Here is an 18,058-nt window from a genome sequence, read left to right on the forward strand (position 1 = left end):
CCATGTAAGGAGCAGAAACAACCACCATTGCAACCATGAGAGTCACGTGACGTTGATGCAGGCCCATTGAAAAGAAAAGGCCAACAAACGTAGGCATGTCACATGTTTAAAGCCATTATTGTATTTAATTAATTAAATATTAAAATATATATTATATATAAATATACAATTATTTAGTTATAATATTATAAGTAGACCATAGCTTTTATTAAATTATCATTGTGACAAGATCTGTATCCGACCATTGACCAGCCTTAATGAAATTCATATTGACGGTAGCCTATAGCACTATATCCCTTTTCTCGCACACCCATCTTGATTTTAATAGACCATTCTCATTGCTTAGAGGAAGTCCGGTGGTCTCCGTATTTAATAAATAAATAAATAAATAAATAAATAAATAAATAAATAAATAAATATCGTAAAAACTATCCATTAGGAAAGATCCTCAAAAGCGTCTGTTAGAGTCGGGTTAATACAGGAGTGAATGGGCTGCTGGAGCACCCGCTCTGAACGTCAAACATCGCGGGGGATGGCATAACATTGTAGTGAATTGAACCCCCTCTCCGTCTGCAGACGACGCCGAAGGGTACCTTTCCCTCAGAGACCGACGCTAAAGTGCCCTTGCCAATATAGTGGTGTGATGTGTTGCGCTATATTATGAACAAGGCAGGAAGCGCAAACTTTTATTTTGAAGGGCAGCGTTTTTGCTGTTATGTTTTTCTTTATTCCTTTGTGTTGAATGTTGTTATTATAGTATGAGGAAATTGTGTAATTGTAAAGGTTCATGTTAATTTTTTGAGCATGTGTCTGCGGAAATGTCGGATGATTACCGGAAGTATTGAGAGTATTTTATTTTCTAAACCTGCACTTACCGCGTTGCGTCGGTTTCTATTTTCTCTTTCCGCTGTGAATTTTTCCAGTTTGGTACGCAGTTCTGCTGCTCTCCCTATTTTCATTATTTTTTGCAGTAAAAGTGAATATAAGTTACTTAAAAATATTTGTAAAGCTGGTGTAGTCACAGTGCTAATTTGTAGAACTGTTGTGTTATTTAATTTCATGCATAAACTTGCTAATTAGAGGAGAAGCTGTCTTGGTCTGTGTGTACTGCAAGGCTGCTACGTAGCTTGCTGCGCTAGAGTGTACTGTTGAGACTGGTTGTTAACAGGAGAGAGGTAGTGACTTTTCTCATGGTGTTACAGAGGACAGAGAGCATGTATGAGAAAACTGTGAACACCTGTGAATGTTTCTTCTCCATAATGCAGGTATGTGAGTTTATGCAAGTTACTATTATTATTATTTTTTATTTATTTTTGATAGAAATTCTTTTGAGTTGATTTAATTTGCATTTTATTTACTTTTGTTTATGCTTTCGTATATACTATGCTCTTTCCTCTGTGACTTTTCCCAGAAAGAGCACAGAGAGCATGTATGAGAAAACTGAACTGTGAACACCTATGAATGTTTCTTCCCCATAATGCAGGTATATACCCCCTGGAATAAATTGTGTTGAGACCATTCAGGAGTGTGTCTTTACCTAAAATATAACACAACTCAGAATTAGACCCACTACACCAACAGTCGGTATTTGCCGTTCTCGGAGTGAGACTGTGTTGTCAATACGCACCCAGTAGACACTCAGGAGGAGGAATGACCTCTCACACATGGTTACTTAATGAATTATTTCAAATAACCGCACATCTCTCAGAGTGACTTCACCAGCCACCAGACAGTGATAAAAAAAAGAAAAAGAGTCACGTTGATTACAAAACAATCTTATTAATTACAAGTCTAAATTGTGGAAAATAGAACAATATGGGGGGCAATATAGAGCGTGCACTGCGCCGCCCTTCTGAAGTCGAAAAATCTCCAGATTGAAATGCATTGGTTTAATATTGAATCAATTAAATATTCAAATATAAACTATATATATGAATATAAGATTATTTAGTTATAATATTATAAGTAGACCATGTAGCTTTTATTCAATTATTGTTATAACAAGATCTGTATAGCCTACTAGAGCGTGCATTGCACAGCCCGCCCCCACTTCTGAAGTCGAAAAAAATCACCCGAATGAAATACATTGGTTTAATATTGAATTAATTTAATATATATATATATATTATACACATATTATATATACACAATTATTTAGTTATAATATTTAGACCAAGTAGCTTTTATTCAATTATCGTTATAACAAGATCTGTAGCCTCTCTGACCGTTGAATATCCACTTCCACCAATGTATAAGTGTGGTTCAGGTATACCAGACAATAATGAAATATTCATAATATAAAAACGACGTAAAAAATATGGTTATGGGCCGAATTCGGTTAAAATTCAGCTTCTGCTGGCCCACAACTAGATCGTCTCATTTCCTTGTTACACGCTTTAATTTAATTCTATTTAAATTATTATGACCATGGAGCCTATATTTTCTTGCCGTTATCATTACATCCTTTGTGGTTATATTGATATAAATTCTCAGTGGAAAAGAGAGAGAGGGAGCCATAGAGAGGGACACTGATGTACTGCGGAGCCAAGTAACTGATGGGCTTAAGAGGGCTTCTCCGTATGTATAGAATATATATATATATATGCTATATATTTATATATACCTGTGTGTATTCTGAGAAATGCTACAATCCAAAATGCATGGTTTGAATTTCGTTCTGTGTAGCACGACATAAGTCAGACAATCCTGCTCTGGGGCACGATTCAATAGATTACTTTTCGCGTGCGTGAGAACGAAAGGTTTTAAGTAGGGAGGGTGCATTGTACTATCTGCGCACACCCCTTCTGAAGCCTCTCTCTCTCTCTCTCTCGCCCTCCCTCTCTCTCTTTCTCTCTCTCTCTCTCTCGTTACGTTCTGTGGAGCACGGAAATTGTCTGAAACACTCCCATTCAAAATGCATTGGTTTACATTTCGTTCTGTGTAGCACGAAAACATCTGAGAAACGCTCCCATTCAGAATGCATTGGTTTACATTTCGTTCTGTGTAGCACGAGAAAAGTCGGACAATCGTGCTCTGGGACACGATTAAATATTTTAACGTTTGTACGCATTAGCATGAAATCATGTGATACCAGGTGTGTGTGTGTGTTTGTCAATGTGTGCGTGTCTGTGTGTGTGTGTGTGTTTGTGTGTGTATAGGGTGTGTGTGTGTCTGCGTGCCTGCATAAATATGTGTGTGTGTGTGTGTGTGTGTGTACGTGTGCATGTGTGTGTGTGTGTGTGTGTGTGTGTGTGTGTGTGTGTGTGTGTGTGTGTGTCTGTGTGTGTGTGTGTGTGTGTGCAAGTGTGTGTGTGTGTGCCGGCCACCCTTCACACAACTGTTAAAAGAAACCTGTAATTAGATTAGTGCTTTGTCCTATTCTACTTTACAGTAATAAGGACACGCAGCAGCTGCTGCTGAGGAAAACAATACTTGGGGAGAGTGTCTGGGTGACGTCAGACACACCATGTACATGGGACAGGTAGCAGGGTGTGTGGTGGTGTCAGACACTCCCTGTACATGGGACAGGTAGCAGGGTGTTTGGGTGACGTCAGTGACTCCCTTTACATGGGACAGGAACAATGTTGGGGGGGATATTATGAATTATGTCCATGAAATTAACTATGAAATATTTGTTTTCTGGTTGTATGTGCACACAATTGGGCAAATTTGATTGCATTACATAATCCGACAATTAAGTAACTTCAGACCTTTTCACAGTGGCTTCACAGCTGTCACTCATAACTTTAGTATATTATGGGTCCTTTCATGAGGTAGACTAAACTGAATCCAGATGAGTCCAGATGAGTCCACATGAGTCGAGGACGCCTCTGAACGGAGTCCATAGACCTCGGTTCAGGCACTAGGGAAGCCAGCATTAGCTACGTTGTACCCAGAAGATCCTACTTTCTGGGTTGTACCATTCTATCCACAGGGGCTTCCCCACCCCCTCCCCCGCTCTACTCCTATCGGGGTCTTTACCTTTCCGGGGGTCTCCCCTCCTCCTGGTCTCCCCTCCTCCTGATCTCCCCTCCTCCAACGGGGGTCTCCCCTCCTTCCGGTCTCCCCTCCTCTCCCTCTTCTGGTCTCCCTCTCCCCTCCTCCTGGTCTCCCCTCCTTCTGGTCTCCCCTCCTACTGGTCTCCCCTCCTCCTGGTCTCCCCTCCTTTTAGTCTCCCCTCCTTCTGGTCTCCCCACCTCCTGGTCTCCCTTCCTCCTGGTCTCCCCTCCTCCTGGTCTCCCCTCCTCCTGGTCTCTCTCCTCCTACCGGGGTCTCCTCACCTCCCGGTCTCCCCTCCTCCTGGTCTCTCGTCCTTCTACGAGGGTCACCTGTTCTGGGTGATTGAGGAGCCAGCCTCCTCCTCCTCCTCCTCCTCCTCCTCCTCCAGCAGTGGGGTCTCCCCTCCTCCTGGTCTGGGTGTATGAGGAGCTAGCCTCCTCCTCCTCCTCCAGCAGTGGGGTCAATGAATGAAGAGAATCCTACTGCTCTCCATGTTAACGAAGGGGAACCGCAGACGAACACCAGCAGGGCCAGGGAGGTGTGTATTCATGGGCGTAATTTCCACTGGGGACGGGGGGGACATGTCCCCTCCTCTTTTCAAAATCCTGTTTGTGTCCCCCCACTTTCTTAACTGCAAAAATTGTGCTTATTTACTGTTTGGCCAACCGTCAGATTCTGGTTGAGAATGGGAATTGAGCTGCTGATTGTAAGGCCCTGATATATATATAAAACATTAAAAAAATTACAAATTGCCACAGACGAGTAGCGTATTCCACCACGCATGCGCACTTAAAAAATTGCTCACTGAATGAAGAGGCTTCGCAGGGTTTTTCATAAAAATGAAACGCCAACAGCAGTTCAATTTAATGTATTTCTTTGGAGAGGGGATGAGAAGAAAGAAAAGACATGTGAGTTGGTTGATTATGGGTTGTAAAACAGCATGATTTTTCTATTAACCTATGTAACTTTAAAACGAGTCCACCTTAAACCGCAGCAAGTATCCGTCAACAATGTATGAAAAACAGTCTCTCGCTGCTAGTTTACTTTAACGTTAGACTCACACACCACAGGCTCAATAGGATAACTCGACTCTGCTTTCATAGGGCGACCAGATGTCCCGCTTTGTGCGGGACAGTCAAGCATTTCCATTACTTTTTACACGTCCCGCAAATTGAGACGTTGTCCCGCATTGTTATTGACAGTCACACTCAATTTTTTTTTTTTTTGAAATGCGTGTTTTATAATCGGGCATTTATAGAAATAGCTGTGTGCGGAGACAGCAGGGAGGGCTGTCATCAGGGGGCGGGGTTTGATCATGTCAATCAAACTGGGAATCATACGCAGGTTAAGTGCTCGCCCACCAACAAGAAAGAGTGCAAATCAGGTCAGAACGGCATGCAGCACGAGACAGAGGAAAGCACGTCTCGTACGGCTAAGAAGAGGAAATGCAGCAACAACAAAGAATGGGAAACTATCTATCTCTGGGTGAAACCAGTGCAAGGCGAGTCTGTTAACGTTTTCTGTGAAGTTTGCTTGAGTAATTTTTCCATTTCACACGGAGGTGAATACGATGTGAAACGACACAAACAATGCGGGACTCACAAAAAACGTTTTTATGTTATGTTATTTTATTTTATGTAGTGCCTATTGCCTAATTGTATACACAGGTATGGCTTTAGTTGGCATCGCCCATTAAAAGCAGATAATTTTCAAATGCATTTCTCTTGTGCAGTTAATCTATGTGATTCTGAGCTGAGTGAGTTTTAATTTGTTCAGGTAATCAGCCTATGTACTCCATGTAGCCTAATCTAGTGCATGTTCTACTTGAATATGTGGTTCAGTATATTGCTCAACTAGAGCAAACACTTTAATCTGGTGTTTTGAGTTGTGCTTGGGTTAGGTTGTTGCTCTCTGTTGTTGGAGAAAAGGCACATTAAAGTACAATACTTGAAATAACAATTGTAGCCTTGACAGTCTGTTCTGTATACAGTCAGGTGTGTTAACTTGAGGCACTGTGAAATAGCATGAAAGCTCCATGCCTACTATGTTTTCTTACGTGAGAGAACTTGGGAAAGTTCCATGTAATTAAGATATATTTCTTAAGTTTGTATTTGCAGGCTGTTATGTGATACTAAATCAACCAGATGGCAAAGCATAGTAATGTTATAATCAAAGGGGCAGAATATAAATGTTTATTTTTTTAAAAGTTATTTTAGACTACCTCGATGCATTGTCCCACACAAACGTAGTCTTTGTCCCACATCTGGTAAATTGTGATCTGGTCACGCTATTCATATCAGAGATCAGGTGGAGGTGTGGCGGGTGCCTGTTCAGGGCCTGATAATGTTAGATCACCTTTAAAGGAGGAAAATGATTATATCAGTAGCTTTTGTTCACTAACCTCTATCCATACAATGTATGAATAAAGAAATCTCCTTTATATTAAAGGTTTGATTTATTTTGATTATGCATATTTATTCTGGCAGAATTTAGCATGATGACCAACTTAATTATTTCCTGAATTTTGTTTTGGTTACCGTAGTCCCTAAATCTATGTAGAAATGCAGAAATTGGTACCCCAAGACCCCCCAGATTATTGTGTCCCCCCCCACTTCTCAAACCAAAGTTATGCCCTATCCACACACGCACGCGCGCGCACACACACACACACACACACACACACACACACACACACACACACACACACACACACACACACACACACACACACACACACACACACACAAACACACACAAACACTACATCCATGTAATGGCCTTCTCCACATGGAGGGGTCCAGGAGGGTCCAGGAGGGGTCCAGGAGGGGAGGGGTCCAGGAGAGGAGGGGTGCAGGAGTTTCCAGGAGGGTCCAGGAAGGGAGAGATCCATGAGGGTCCAGGAGGGTCCAGGAGGGTCCAGGAGGGGAGGGGTCCAGGAGGGTCCAGGAGGGTCCAGGAGGGTCCAGGAGGGTCCAGGAGGGTCCAGGAGGGGAGGGGTCCAGGAGGGTCCAGGAGGGTCCAGGAGGGTCCAGGAGGGGAGGGGTCCAGGAGGGTCAGGGAGGGTCCAGGGGGGGTCCAGGAGGGGAGGGGTCCAGGAGGGGTCCAAACCCCAAACACACACGCAGTACCAAACACACGTGTGCGTGCCCACGCACATACAAACCACTCGTGATGGGCAGGGGTCTACAGCAAAGATGATAATATTTATACTGACTCCTTTTAGAGAATTTAACCGTCAGGACCCGCAAAATACACAATATGAAGACCAACTAGACCCAAGATCTGTACCCAACATTCTGCTTCCAAATACCACAAAACCCCTACAGGCTGTTAGAGGAACTACATGCTAGCCTCTAGTGATCCTCCTAAAGGCCTTGAGAGGAACTACATGCTAGTCTCTATTGAATCACCTATAGGCCGATGGAGGACCTACATGCTTGTCATTAGTCAACCTCCTATAGGCCGCTGGAGGAACTACATGCTAGTCGCTAGTGAACCTGAATAACTACATGCTAGTCTCTAGTAATCCTCCTAAAGGCTGCCAGAGGAACTACATGATAGTCTCTAGTGAACCTCCTAAAGGCCGCTAGAGGATCTACATGCTAGTCTCTAGTGAACCTCCTAAAGGCCGCTGGAGGAATTACATGCTAGTCTCTATTGAACCACCTATAGGCCAATGGAGGACCTACATGTTTGTCATTAGTGAAACTCCTATAGGCCGCTGGAGGAACTACATGCTAGTCTCTATAGTGAACCACCTAGAGGCTGATAGAGGAACTACATGCTTGTCTCTAGTAAACCACCTAGAGGCCGTAAGAGGATTTACATGCTAGTCTGTACACATGAAGCAGCCTCACGCAAACACACGCATGCATCCTAATACACATACTCACACACACACACACACACACACACACACACACACACACACACACACACACACACACACAACACATACACACACATACACCATTCGTACGTTCATATCTACTTCATATCCACCTTGTCTTGCCATCATAGAAACATTAATGCTTGTACTAAGGTCAAAGACATGACATCCAACTTTCATTCCCTCATGACTAGTTAATTGAATAAGCCTTTATATAATTTTTCTCACCTAGAGAAAGCTCCCTTCCCCAACCGAGAGCCGGTATTTTAGGTTGCATTGATACTGTCAATGCAGCAGTGTACAACCAATGAAATCAGATTCAATTAAAATGGTGGACACATCCTGGGCGTATCCATACCAGTCGACACAGCAGTCATTTATGTTCACCTTTGCTTTTGTTGGCTGCTTCCCCATTAGAATCACACACCTATCGTTTCTCTGAAGACGCCTGGGGGATGCTTCCTGTGTATGTGCGCGTGTGTGTGTGTGTGTGCATGTGTCATCTCCTTTGGCATGATCATGCCCCATTCAATCCAATACTTGGCTTTGGAGAGGAAGTGTTGGAGAAAAGCGTTTCCAGGGCTCACCCTGCGTGACCTGATCTCTTTGACGTAGAGCGGATGAAGGAACTCCGACTCGCCCTCCAGACGCACGCCCTCCTTAGTGACGCGGAGCTTCCCCATGCCGTCCTAGGGAGAGACAGACAGAGAGAGTATGTGTGAGAGAGAGAGAGAGAGAGAGAGAGAGAGAGAGAGAGAGAGAGACATGGTTAGTGATTTTGTCACTACACACATAACCTCCGGTACCCAGATGTGAGCTGGACTGGAGAGAAGCAGACCAGTAATCCAGACCAGTCTAAAGGTTCCCACTGCCCGACAACAGCAGGATCCCACTGAAGGGTGAACGGAACGTATCGTCAAATCAACAAGTTCACACCAACACCTTCCCACAACAACATCCGACCACAGCCGACAAACAGCTGACAACAGCCGACCAAAGCGACAACATCCGACCACAGCCGACAACAGCCGACCATAGCCGACAACAGCCGACCACAGCCAACAACAGCCAACCACAGCCAACAAACAGCTGACAACAGCCGACCACAGCCGACAGCAGCCGACAACCGAGCACTTTTGTCAGTTTGTTTTTGTTGTCGTTTTTTTTTTGTTTTTGTGTTTGTTGGGGTTTGATGGTGTTTGTTGCCGTTTTTCTATGGAATGCCATTCAAGTAAATATATAAATAAGAAATTGATTAATAAAGGAGCAAACATGCCTATGGAACAAAAATATATGGCTATGAAATGAATCCTGAAATAAATTAATGTTTAATTACATGTCAATATTCACATATAAATGACTATATCGGTTTATCCTTAGAATTCTTTTTTTAGAATATTTTAAATCACTACTTTCATGATTCAACATTTGTTTAATTTCATAATTATTTTCTTGTTATTTTTTAATTCCATTCATAGCAATTTTCATTTATTTCTTAGGCATATTTATGAATGTATTTATTAGATGATTGCTGCATGCAGTGCTCAAATATTGTTCTTCTTAGGTTTTATTCTTTCTTTATTTTTTCTTTTACCTTGACACTCCATTCCACTTTTAAAATGTTCTAATTAGCTTGGGATTGTGGCCTACTACTACTAATACTAACCCTTTTCTTACTAAAGTCATTAATAGTTATTTAAATATCCAAATTTTAAAAACGTGAATTTTATTACTATAACAGAACAGCTAATTCATTCTATATCTTATCTCAAATTTGGTAACACTTTACAATAAGATGCGCAAAAACATAGGTAGTTACTGAGGAACGAATGATGAACGACTGAGGCCCTACCTGGGGCCCTAAGTGACACTTATTCAGTAACTACTGAGGAGTTACTGGTAAACAGACCAGGGGACTATTGTTTTTGTTACTGAGTAATGAATGATGAATGACTGGGGTCCTAAGTGAGTTATTCAGTTACTACTGAGGAGTTACTGGTAAACCGACTAGGGGATACTGTATTAATTAATCATTCTGTGAATTAGCAAACTGACCAATTGATTATGAAAGCAACTGAATTTTCCGGGGATTTCACAATTAGTTATTAAATTAACAGGGCACAGAAGGGATGATTGTCATATTTTAATAAAGATATTCACAACACGTACACACAATACATACATTAATATTCACATCTAAGGTTTATTATGTGGCATTAGTAATGTTGAAGGCTTAAAAGCAATTGCCCAATGCTGCAGGGCATGCTTTAAACCTGCCGTCCTTGGTTTCAAGCGCTGACGAGGGCTGGCTTGGGTCCCTCACTGAAATGACTGGCAGAGCTGGATCTGACTGATGATGAGTTGTTACTCATTCGATCCATTCGTTCACCAGTAGTGAAGCTTTTTTAATCATTTGTTTACCAGAAGTAAAGCTATTTGGGTAGCTTAATGGAAAGTCATGCATCTTTCGCAAACCATTCGTTCACCAGTAGTTAAGCATTTTGAACAATTCGTTCACCAGTAGTTAAGCTCTTTGAATCATTTGTTTACCAGTAGTGAAGTTTTCTGAATCATTCGTTTACCAGTATTGAAGCTTTTTGTGTACCTTCATGTAAAGTAATGCATTATACTAAGTTGTTACTCTTTTGCAAACCATTTGTTCACCAGTAGTTAAGCTTTTTGACTCATTCGCTTACCAGTAGTGAAGTTTTTGGAATCATTCGTTTACCATTAGTGAAGCTTTTTGTTTACCTTCATGTAAACTAATGCATCATAATGAGTTGTTACTCTTTCGCAAACCATTCGTTCACCAGTAGTTAGGCTTTTTGAATCATTCGTTTACCAGTAGTGAAGCTTTCTGAATCATTTGTTTACCAGAAGTAAAGCTTTCTGGGTACCTTAATGTAAAGTCATGCATCTTTCGCAAACCATTCGTTCACCAGTAGTTAAGCATTTTGAACAATTCGTTCACCAGTAGTTAAGCTCTTTGAATCATTTGTTTACCAGTAGTGAAGTTTTCTGAATCATTCGTTTACCAGTATTGAAGCTTTTTGTGTACCTTCATGTAAAGTAATGCATTATACTAAGTTGTGACTTTTTGGCAAACCATTCATTCACCAGTAGTTAAGCTTTTTGACTCATTCATTTACCAATAGTTAAGCTTTTTGAATCATTCGTTTACCATTAGTAAAGCTTTTTGTGTACCTTCATGTAAAGTAATGCATCATACCGAGTTGTTACTCTTTCGCGAACCATTCGTTCACCAGTAGTTAAGCTTTTTGAATCATTTGTTAACCAGTAGTGAAGCTTTTCGAATCATTAGTTTACCAGTAGTGAAGCTTTTTGTTTACCTTCATGTAAACGAATGCATCATAATCAGTTGTTACTCTTTCACAAACCATTCGTTCACCAGTAGTTAAGCTTTTTGAACCATTCGTTCACCAGTAGTTAGGCTTTTTGAATCATTCGTTTACCAGTAGTGAAGCTTTCTGAATCATTTGTTCACCAGTAGTGAAGCTTTTTGTGTATCCTCATGTGAAGTAATGCATCATAACGAGTTGTTACTCTTTCGTGAACCATTCGTTCACCAGTCGTTAAGCTTTTTGAATCATTCATTCACCATTAATTTACCAGTTGTGAAGCACTTTAGGGTTAGTTATAAACCCCCAAACCACTGTTGATGACAATGAGGGATCTACAGCCACTTTAGCTACAATTTTATAACATAATAACAGGATAATATACAAAATATTAACAATTGAAAACACAAACAGAAATAAAAAAAAAGGCATTTTAAAATGAAAAAAAAAGGCACCCTAAAAACAAAACAAAAACCTCCTCTCTTCTTTATCGGTAAAAAGGCTTTACTATGCCCGTTTACCGATCTGCAACAGTTCCCCTTTACTTTTTTTTTCATTAACCTTGCTCTGAAGGTTCCTGCCAAGTATTTTGAGATGACATTTAGCAGAAAATAAGTAAAGTGTCTCTCCCTTGGGCATTGATGCCCTGAGCTGGTCAACAGGTCCTCGTTGACAGCGTGTAGCTCCGAAATGTCGGCCGTTTCTGCCACCGTCTTTCAGTCAACCCCTACTTTGATGTAGGCCTCTGTATTTGTCATGCCCTTCTTGACTGCTACAAAGATGCGCCTGTAGCAATCTATGGCCTCTTTGGGGTGAGGACTGAAACAAAGAACATGATAAACATGTAATAACTGTAATTAACATTATTTTAGCATCAGCTGCTAAAATAAAAGTTCTGCAAATGGATATGGATGAGGAAACTCAACAGGATGCAATGAATGATTATTTTGAAGCCAGCAAATTGAAGACCATTGACTTTATGGATCCTGAAGTCTCACCAGTGGAGTTCATGAGAATGTGTGCAGTACCCAAAACACCTCTCCAGCACACTGTTGAAACCTTTGGCTTTAGTCAAAATGTGCAGGACCAACGTAGCCCTCAGACTCCAATAAAGCAATTTAAGCCTTCAAGAGTACGCGTCACGGATGAATTAAGCCACAGTCATGAAACTCATGATAGCCTCAGCACATGGATAAAAGGTCAAGGAAACCTTGCTGAACTCATTATCACGCAGCAAAAGCTAGCATTGCTACCGGCTAGGGAAATCACAGCATTTGATGGTGACCCGCTAAAATACCATGTTTTCATGAAGTCATTTGAACATGTTATTGAAGATAAAACTAATAGCAGTCAAGACATGCTGTACTTTCTGGAAAAGTACACATCAGGCCAGCCAAGGAGCCTTGTGCACAGCTGTCTCCACATGGACGCACGTCATGGATATGTTGAAGCCAAGCGGCTACTTGAGGAGCACTTTGGGGATGAAATTAAAATAACCAACGCCTATATGGAGAAGGCTTTAAATTGGACAGCAGTCAGAGTTGATGATGGAAAAGGGCTCCATGCCTATACGCTGTACCTAAGAGGATGCTGTAATGCAATGAGAAGCTAAGAGTATATGGAAGAGAGCTCGATATGCCATCAAATTTAAGGTTGATTATTTCCAAACTTCCCTACAAGCTGCGTGAAAGATGGCGAACAACAGCCTATGACACTTTGCAGAGAACAAAAGCCAGAGCTAGATTCCATCACTTGGTGGAATTCATGGAAAGGTAAGCAAAAATACTCCTGGATCCACTGTTTGGGGATATACAAGACCACAACCCCTCTATCAGGAGGATAATTACAAGGAACCAAGCAGTTGTTCCCAAGTCACCCAAGAACAGAGGCAGCATCTTTGCGACCATAGTGGAACCATCTAATGAAGAAGACAGCATCGTACCTTCAAATACACCATGTTGAACCTCTAAGCAACAGCTTCAATGTATCAATCCTGCTTCTTCATGCAATTTCTGCAAAGCCAAACATGCACTCATTGATTGCCCAAAGTTTAAAGCCCATCCACACAAAGAAAAGGTAGACTTTCTGAAAATAAATGGCTATTGTTTTGGATGTCTGCTAAGAGGTCATATGAGCAAGAACTGTAGGAGATGGCTGACATGTGACAAGTGTCAAAGGACTCACCCAACCATACTGCATATAGAGAACATTGAAAACACAAACCTGGAACATCAGCCAACGTCCAGCCCAGCTGAAAGAAGAACAACTGTCAACAGTGCCCTTGTATCAGCAGGTGAATCAACTTGGGCCAGTAAGAACCTTGATCTTGCCATTGTTCCCATCAAAATCAAGGTTGACAAAGAAAATAGGTTCATCTCAACCTATGCTTTCCTTGACCCTGGCAGCTCAGCTTCATTCTGCACCGAGAATTTAATGAGGCAATTGAGTCCAAAGACTCGTAAAACATCAATTCTCCTAAGAACCACGGGTCAGGAAAAGCCTGTTAGGACTTACAAGATATCATGATTGGAGATAAGTCTCTTGGATGGTAGCACATATCTTGACCTACCAAAGGTTTTCACGCAGGACAAGATTCCTCTCTCCAAAGAAAATATACCCACCAAAAAGGATCTTGAAAGATGGCCTTACCTGAGCCGGATACAGCTGGACGAAATCGATGCGGATATCAAACTGTTGATTGGGATCGATGTTCCTAAGGCAATGGAACCCTGGGAAATAATAAATAGTGAAGGCAATGGCCCATATGCAGTCAAGACACTGTTTGGATGGGTGGTAAATGGTCCACTCTCTTCTTGCTCTGCTGTCAAACTTGGACGCAGCATGGTATTAGCCAATCGAATATCGGTCTCCAATCTCAAGGACCTTCTCCTTACGCAGTATAACCACGACTTCTGCGAAAAGGAGTATGACAAAAAGGAAGAAACATCGGATGAGGATAAAAGGTTCATGACGATGGCATGTAATTCTTTCGTTCTCAAAAATGGACACTACCAGCTGCCTTAACCTTTTCGCATCAAAGACACAGTTATGCCAGACAACTATGCAGTTGCTCAACAATGCACTCTAAATCTCCTCAGGAAGTTTAAGAGGGATGCAGTATATGCCATGGAGTATAAATGGTTCATGACTGATGTGCTGGAAAAGAGTTATGCAGAAAAGGTCCCTATGGAACAGCTTCATCGTAAGGATGGACAGGTATGGTAAATACCCCACCATGGTGTTTACCATCAACAGAAGGATAAACTAAAAGTTGTGTTTGATTGTGCTGCATCTTTTAAAGACACCTCTCTAAACCATGAACTCCGCCAAGGACCCAATTTAACAAACACCCTCATAGGAGTCCTCCTCCAGTTTCGCCAAGAACAGATTGCCTTCATGGCAGACATTGAATCAATGTTCTACCAAGTGCAAGTCTAAAAACATCACAGGGACTTCCTCAGATGTCTATGGTGGCCATGAGGAGACACCAACAAACCCTTGGAGACCTACAGGATGAATGTCCACCTATTTGGTGCAGTGTCTTCTCCTAGCATTGCTAATTTTGCTTTAAGGCAAACTGCAGAAGACAATTGCCACAGGTACGACAGAGAAGTAACTCAGACAATCAGGAACAACTTCTATGTGGACGACTGCCTCATGTCTACAGCCACAGCGGAAGAAGCTATCAAGCTTATCAGTGACCTCAGAGAGGCATGTGCCTCTCTGAGGTCAGAGAAATTGCCTATCGAAAGGGCACTTGGGATCGAATGGAACATCGAAAGTGACTCTTTCGCCATCAAGGTTGCCATCGAGAATAGAGCCCTTACCAGAAGGGGCATCCCTTTTATGGTTAGCTCAATCTATGATCCATTAGGATTCCTTTCTCCATTCACCCTGAAAGCAAAACAAATAATCCAAGGACTCTGCAAAGTAAAGTCAGGATGGGACCAAATTATCCCAGAAGACCTTTCCAACCAATGGCAGAGATGGATCACAGGACTGGAGCAGCTCAGCAGATTTAAAGTGGATAGGTGCATGAAACCTGAGGATTACGGCCCTATAAGGAATGCAGAGCTCCATCACTTCAGTGATGCAAGTGAAATAGGTTACGGCACTGTCAGTTATCTCAGGCTCACCAACACAGCAGGAAGGGTCTACGTTGTATTTGTTCTGGGGAAATCAAGAGTGACTACTCTCAAACAGATCACGATACCAAGGCTGGAGCTTACTGCAGCAACACTTGCCGTGAAAGTGGATTGAATGCTGAAGATGGAGCTACAACAGGAGCTCAAGGACTCTGTTTTCTGGATGGATAGCACATCGGTATTGGGATATATCAACAACAAAACAAGAAGATACCATACCTTTGTTGCCAACAGTTTCATTGATCTGTGAACTATCTCAAAACAAACAATGGAGATATGTTAACTCTAAGGACAACCCAGCCGAAGACGCTTCAAGGGGGGTAAACATAGAGCCATTCTTGAGGTCGGTAAGATGGCTGAAGGGTCCTCAGTTTCTAGAAAAGGAGGAAATAGACGGGCCTGAAATCCCAGAGAGCCTAGTACAAATCCCTCTAGATGATCCTGAGGTTAAAAAGGAGGTCTCTGCAAACATCCCTAGTGTGGACACTAATCCAACCAGCATGTTGATTGAGTATTGCTCATCATGGAACAGACTGAAACAAGGGATTGCATGGATATTAAGGATACGGGCACTTCTCCTTCTACTACAGGAAAGGAAGAGCGTAGCAAGTGGAAACCTGAACCTTGAGTTTCTCATTTCCCATACATGCACACACACATTTCATTGAATTTTGAACCCCTCATTGCCCATGAATACACACATGGATTTCCAAGGATGACTTTTTCCCAAAGGATTACTTTTTTGTTCCATGGATTAATTTTGTCTTCCCAAGGATTGGATTATAATGAACTATGGATTACGAGAAATTATGATCTATGGACTCTGATGGGCTATGTGTTTATCAATTTATGATTTTTTTTACTTTATTTATTATTTAATTGATTAATTGTCTTTCTACCGTGTCAACAATTAGAGGCCTGTATGTTGGAGCCATAACGGAAGTACGGCAATAATGGAATGGAAACAATAATAATTTATATGTCTATGGTATATTTGAGTTTGTATTCTGTCTGGCTTCCCCCGTAGGTCAGTTATATTATTGCAGCCATTCAGCTAATAAAGGGATTTAATTCACCTGCGGAAATGTGACACAAACGAGAATAAGATGGGGAAGCGGGACAGTTTTTTGATCGCAAATGTTCACAAATAAGTATAGTTATCGAGACAAATCATTTTTGTTTGAAGCTTTATTTAATAAAGTATTTTTGATTGAACTTCGAATCGAATGGCTTTACTTTGTTCTTTGGATTGCGCCTACCCCGGCATATATCCTGCTCCTATAGTGGCTTTTTAATCTTGGCAAAAAGCCATTATAGTGTATGTATTGTGAATATTTTTGTTAAAATATGACAATAATCCCGTCTGTGCCCTGTTAATTTAATAACTTATTGTGAAATCCCAGGAAAATTCAGTTGCTTTCATAATCATTTGGTCAGTTTGCCAATTCACAGAATGATTAATTAATACAGTATCTCCTAGTTTGTTTACCAGTAACTCCTCAGTAGTAACTGAATAACTCACTTAGGGCCCCAGTTAGGCCCCCAGTCGTTCATCATTCATTACTCAGTAAAAAACACAGTAGTCCCTTGGTCTGTTTACCAGTAACTCCTCAGTAGTTACTGAATAACTGTCACTTAGGGCCCCAGTTAGGGCCCCAGATAGGGCCCCAGGTAGGGCCCCAGTTGTTAATCATTCATTACTCAGTAATGAATACAGTAGTCCCAAGGTCTGTTTACCAGTAACTTCTCAGTAGTTACTGAATAACTGTCACTTAGGGCCCCATTTAGGGCCCTGGTTGTTCACCATTCATTACTCAGTAACAAATACAGTAGTCCCCTAGTCTGTTTACCAGTAACTCCTCAGTATTTACTGAGTAACTGTCACTTAGGGCCCTATTAGGGCCCCGTTAGGGCCTCAGTTAGGGCCCTGGTTGTTTATCATTCGTTACTCATTCGTTCCTCAGTAACTACCCACGTTTTTGCGTACCTTATTGTAAAGTGTTACCACCGTTTCTTCTGCAGGAAATGCATTTTTTTATTATTTATTTATTTATTAATTAAAGGCCCACTATGCAGGATCGGCCATTTCTCACTTTTCTCTACACAGCGCCCCCTACAGCTTCGTAGTAAATATTTTACAACACTGTCGTAACAACTCGTTGATGGGGAGCCAAGTCCAAAATAGATGTTCATAAAGAGTAGACAAGGTTATACATTTTGAAATGGTGTATTTGTGTTACAATAAACATGAACCCATCCTTTTTTATAGTTGACGGGGAGATTTTATATCCTAGATTAGAATTGTTTTTTCTTTCTCTTCGTGTTGGCCAACATAATACATAACGATAGCATGAACAATTTTTGCGCAGCAAACATTTATGTATCTGCTCGAGAACGTCACTTGTGTATGGAATTGCAGGGAGTTGGATTCAGACATCGAGAGGGTATGCTGTCGCCATTCCCCTTATTAGGGTTGTCGTAGCCAGATGCTGTGTGTGGAAGATTAGGGACACATTTATGTTTGCGTGTAAATGTTTGCAAATAAACATTGTAAGTAAATATTATTGTATATGGTTTTAAAAAGTTTCCCTTTTTTTAATATAACAGATGTTTGCACCACCTTTCTTTCATTTGTTCAATAATACACACTTTTTGGATAGAAAATA

General features: G+C 41.4%; 1 protein-coding gene across 1 annotated transcript in view; it reads right to left on the reverse strand.

Moving 5' to 3' along the window:
- Positions 1 to 18,058, reverse strand: part of sgcz (sarcoglycan zeta) — a gene marked incomplete at both ends in the record, with an annotated part of 471,678 nt that overhangs the window by 236,354 nt on the left and 217,266 nt on the right. Inside the window, one exon of the mRNA XM_079759103.1 lies at positions 8,476 to 8,577. Coding sequence (XP_079615229.1) covers positions 8,476 to 8,577 — 102 coding nt within the window. The remainder of the gene's footprint in view (positions 1 to 8,475; positions 8,578 to 18,058) is intronic.

This window comes from Pollachius pollachius, assembly GCF_949987615.1.
Source record: "Pollachius pollachius genome assembly, chromosome: 2".
Taxonomy (NCBI): Eukaryota; Metazoa; Chordata; class Actinopteri; order Gadiformes; family Gadidae; genus Pollachius; species Pollachius pollachius.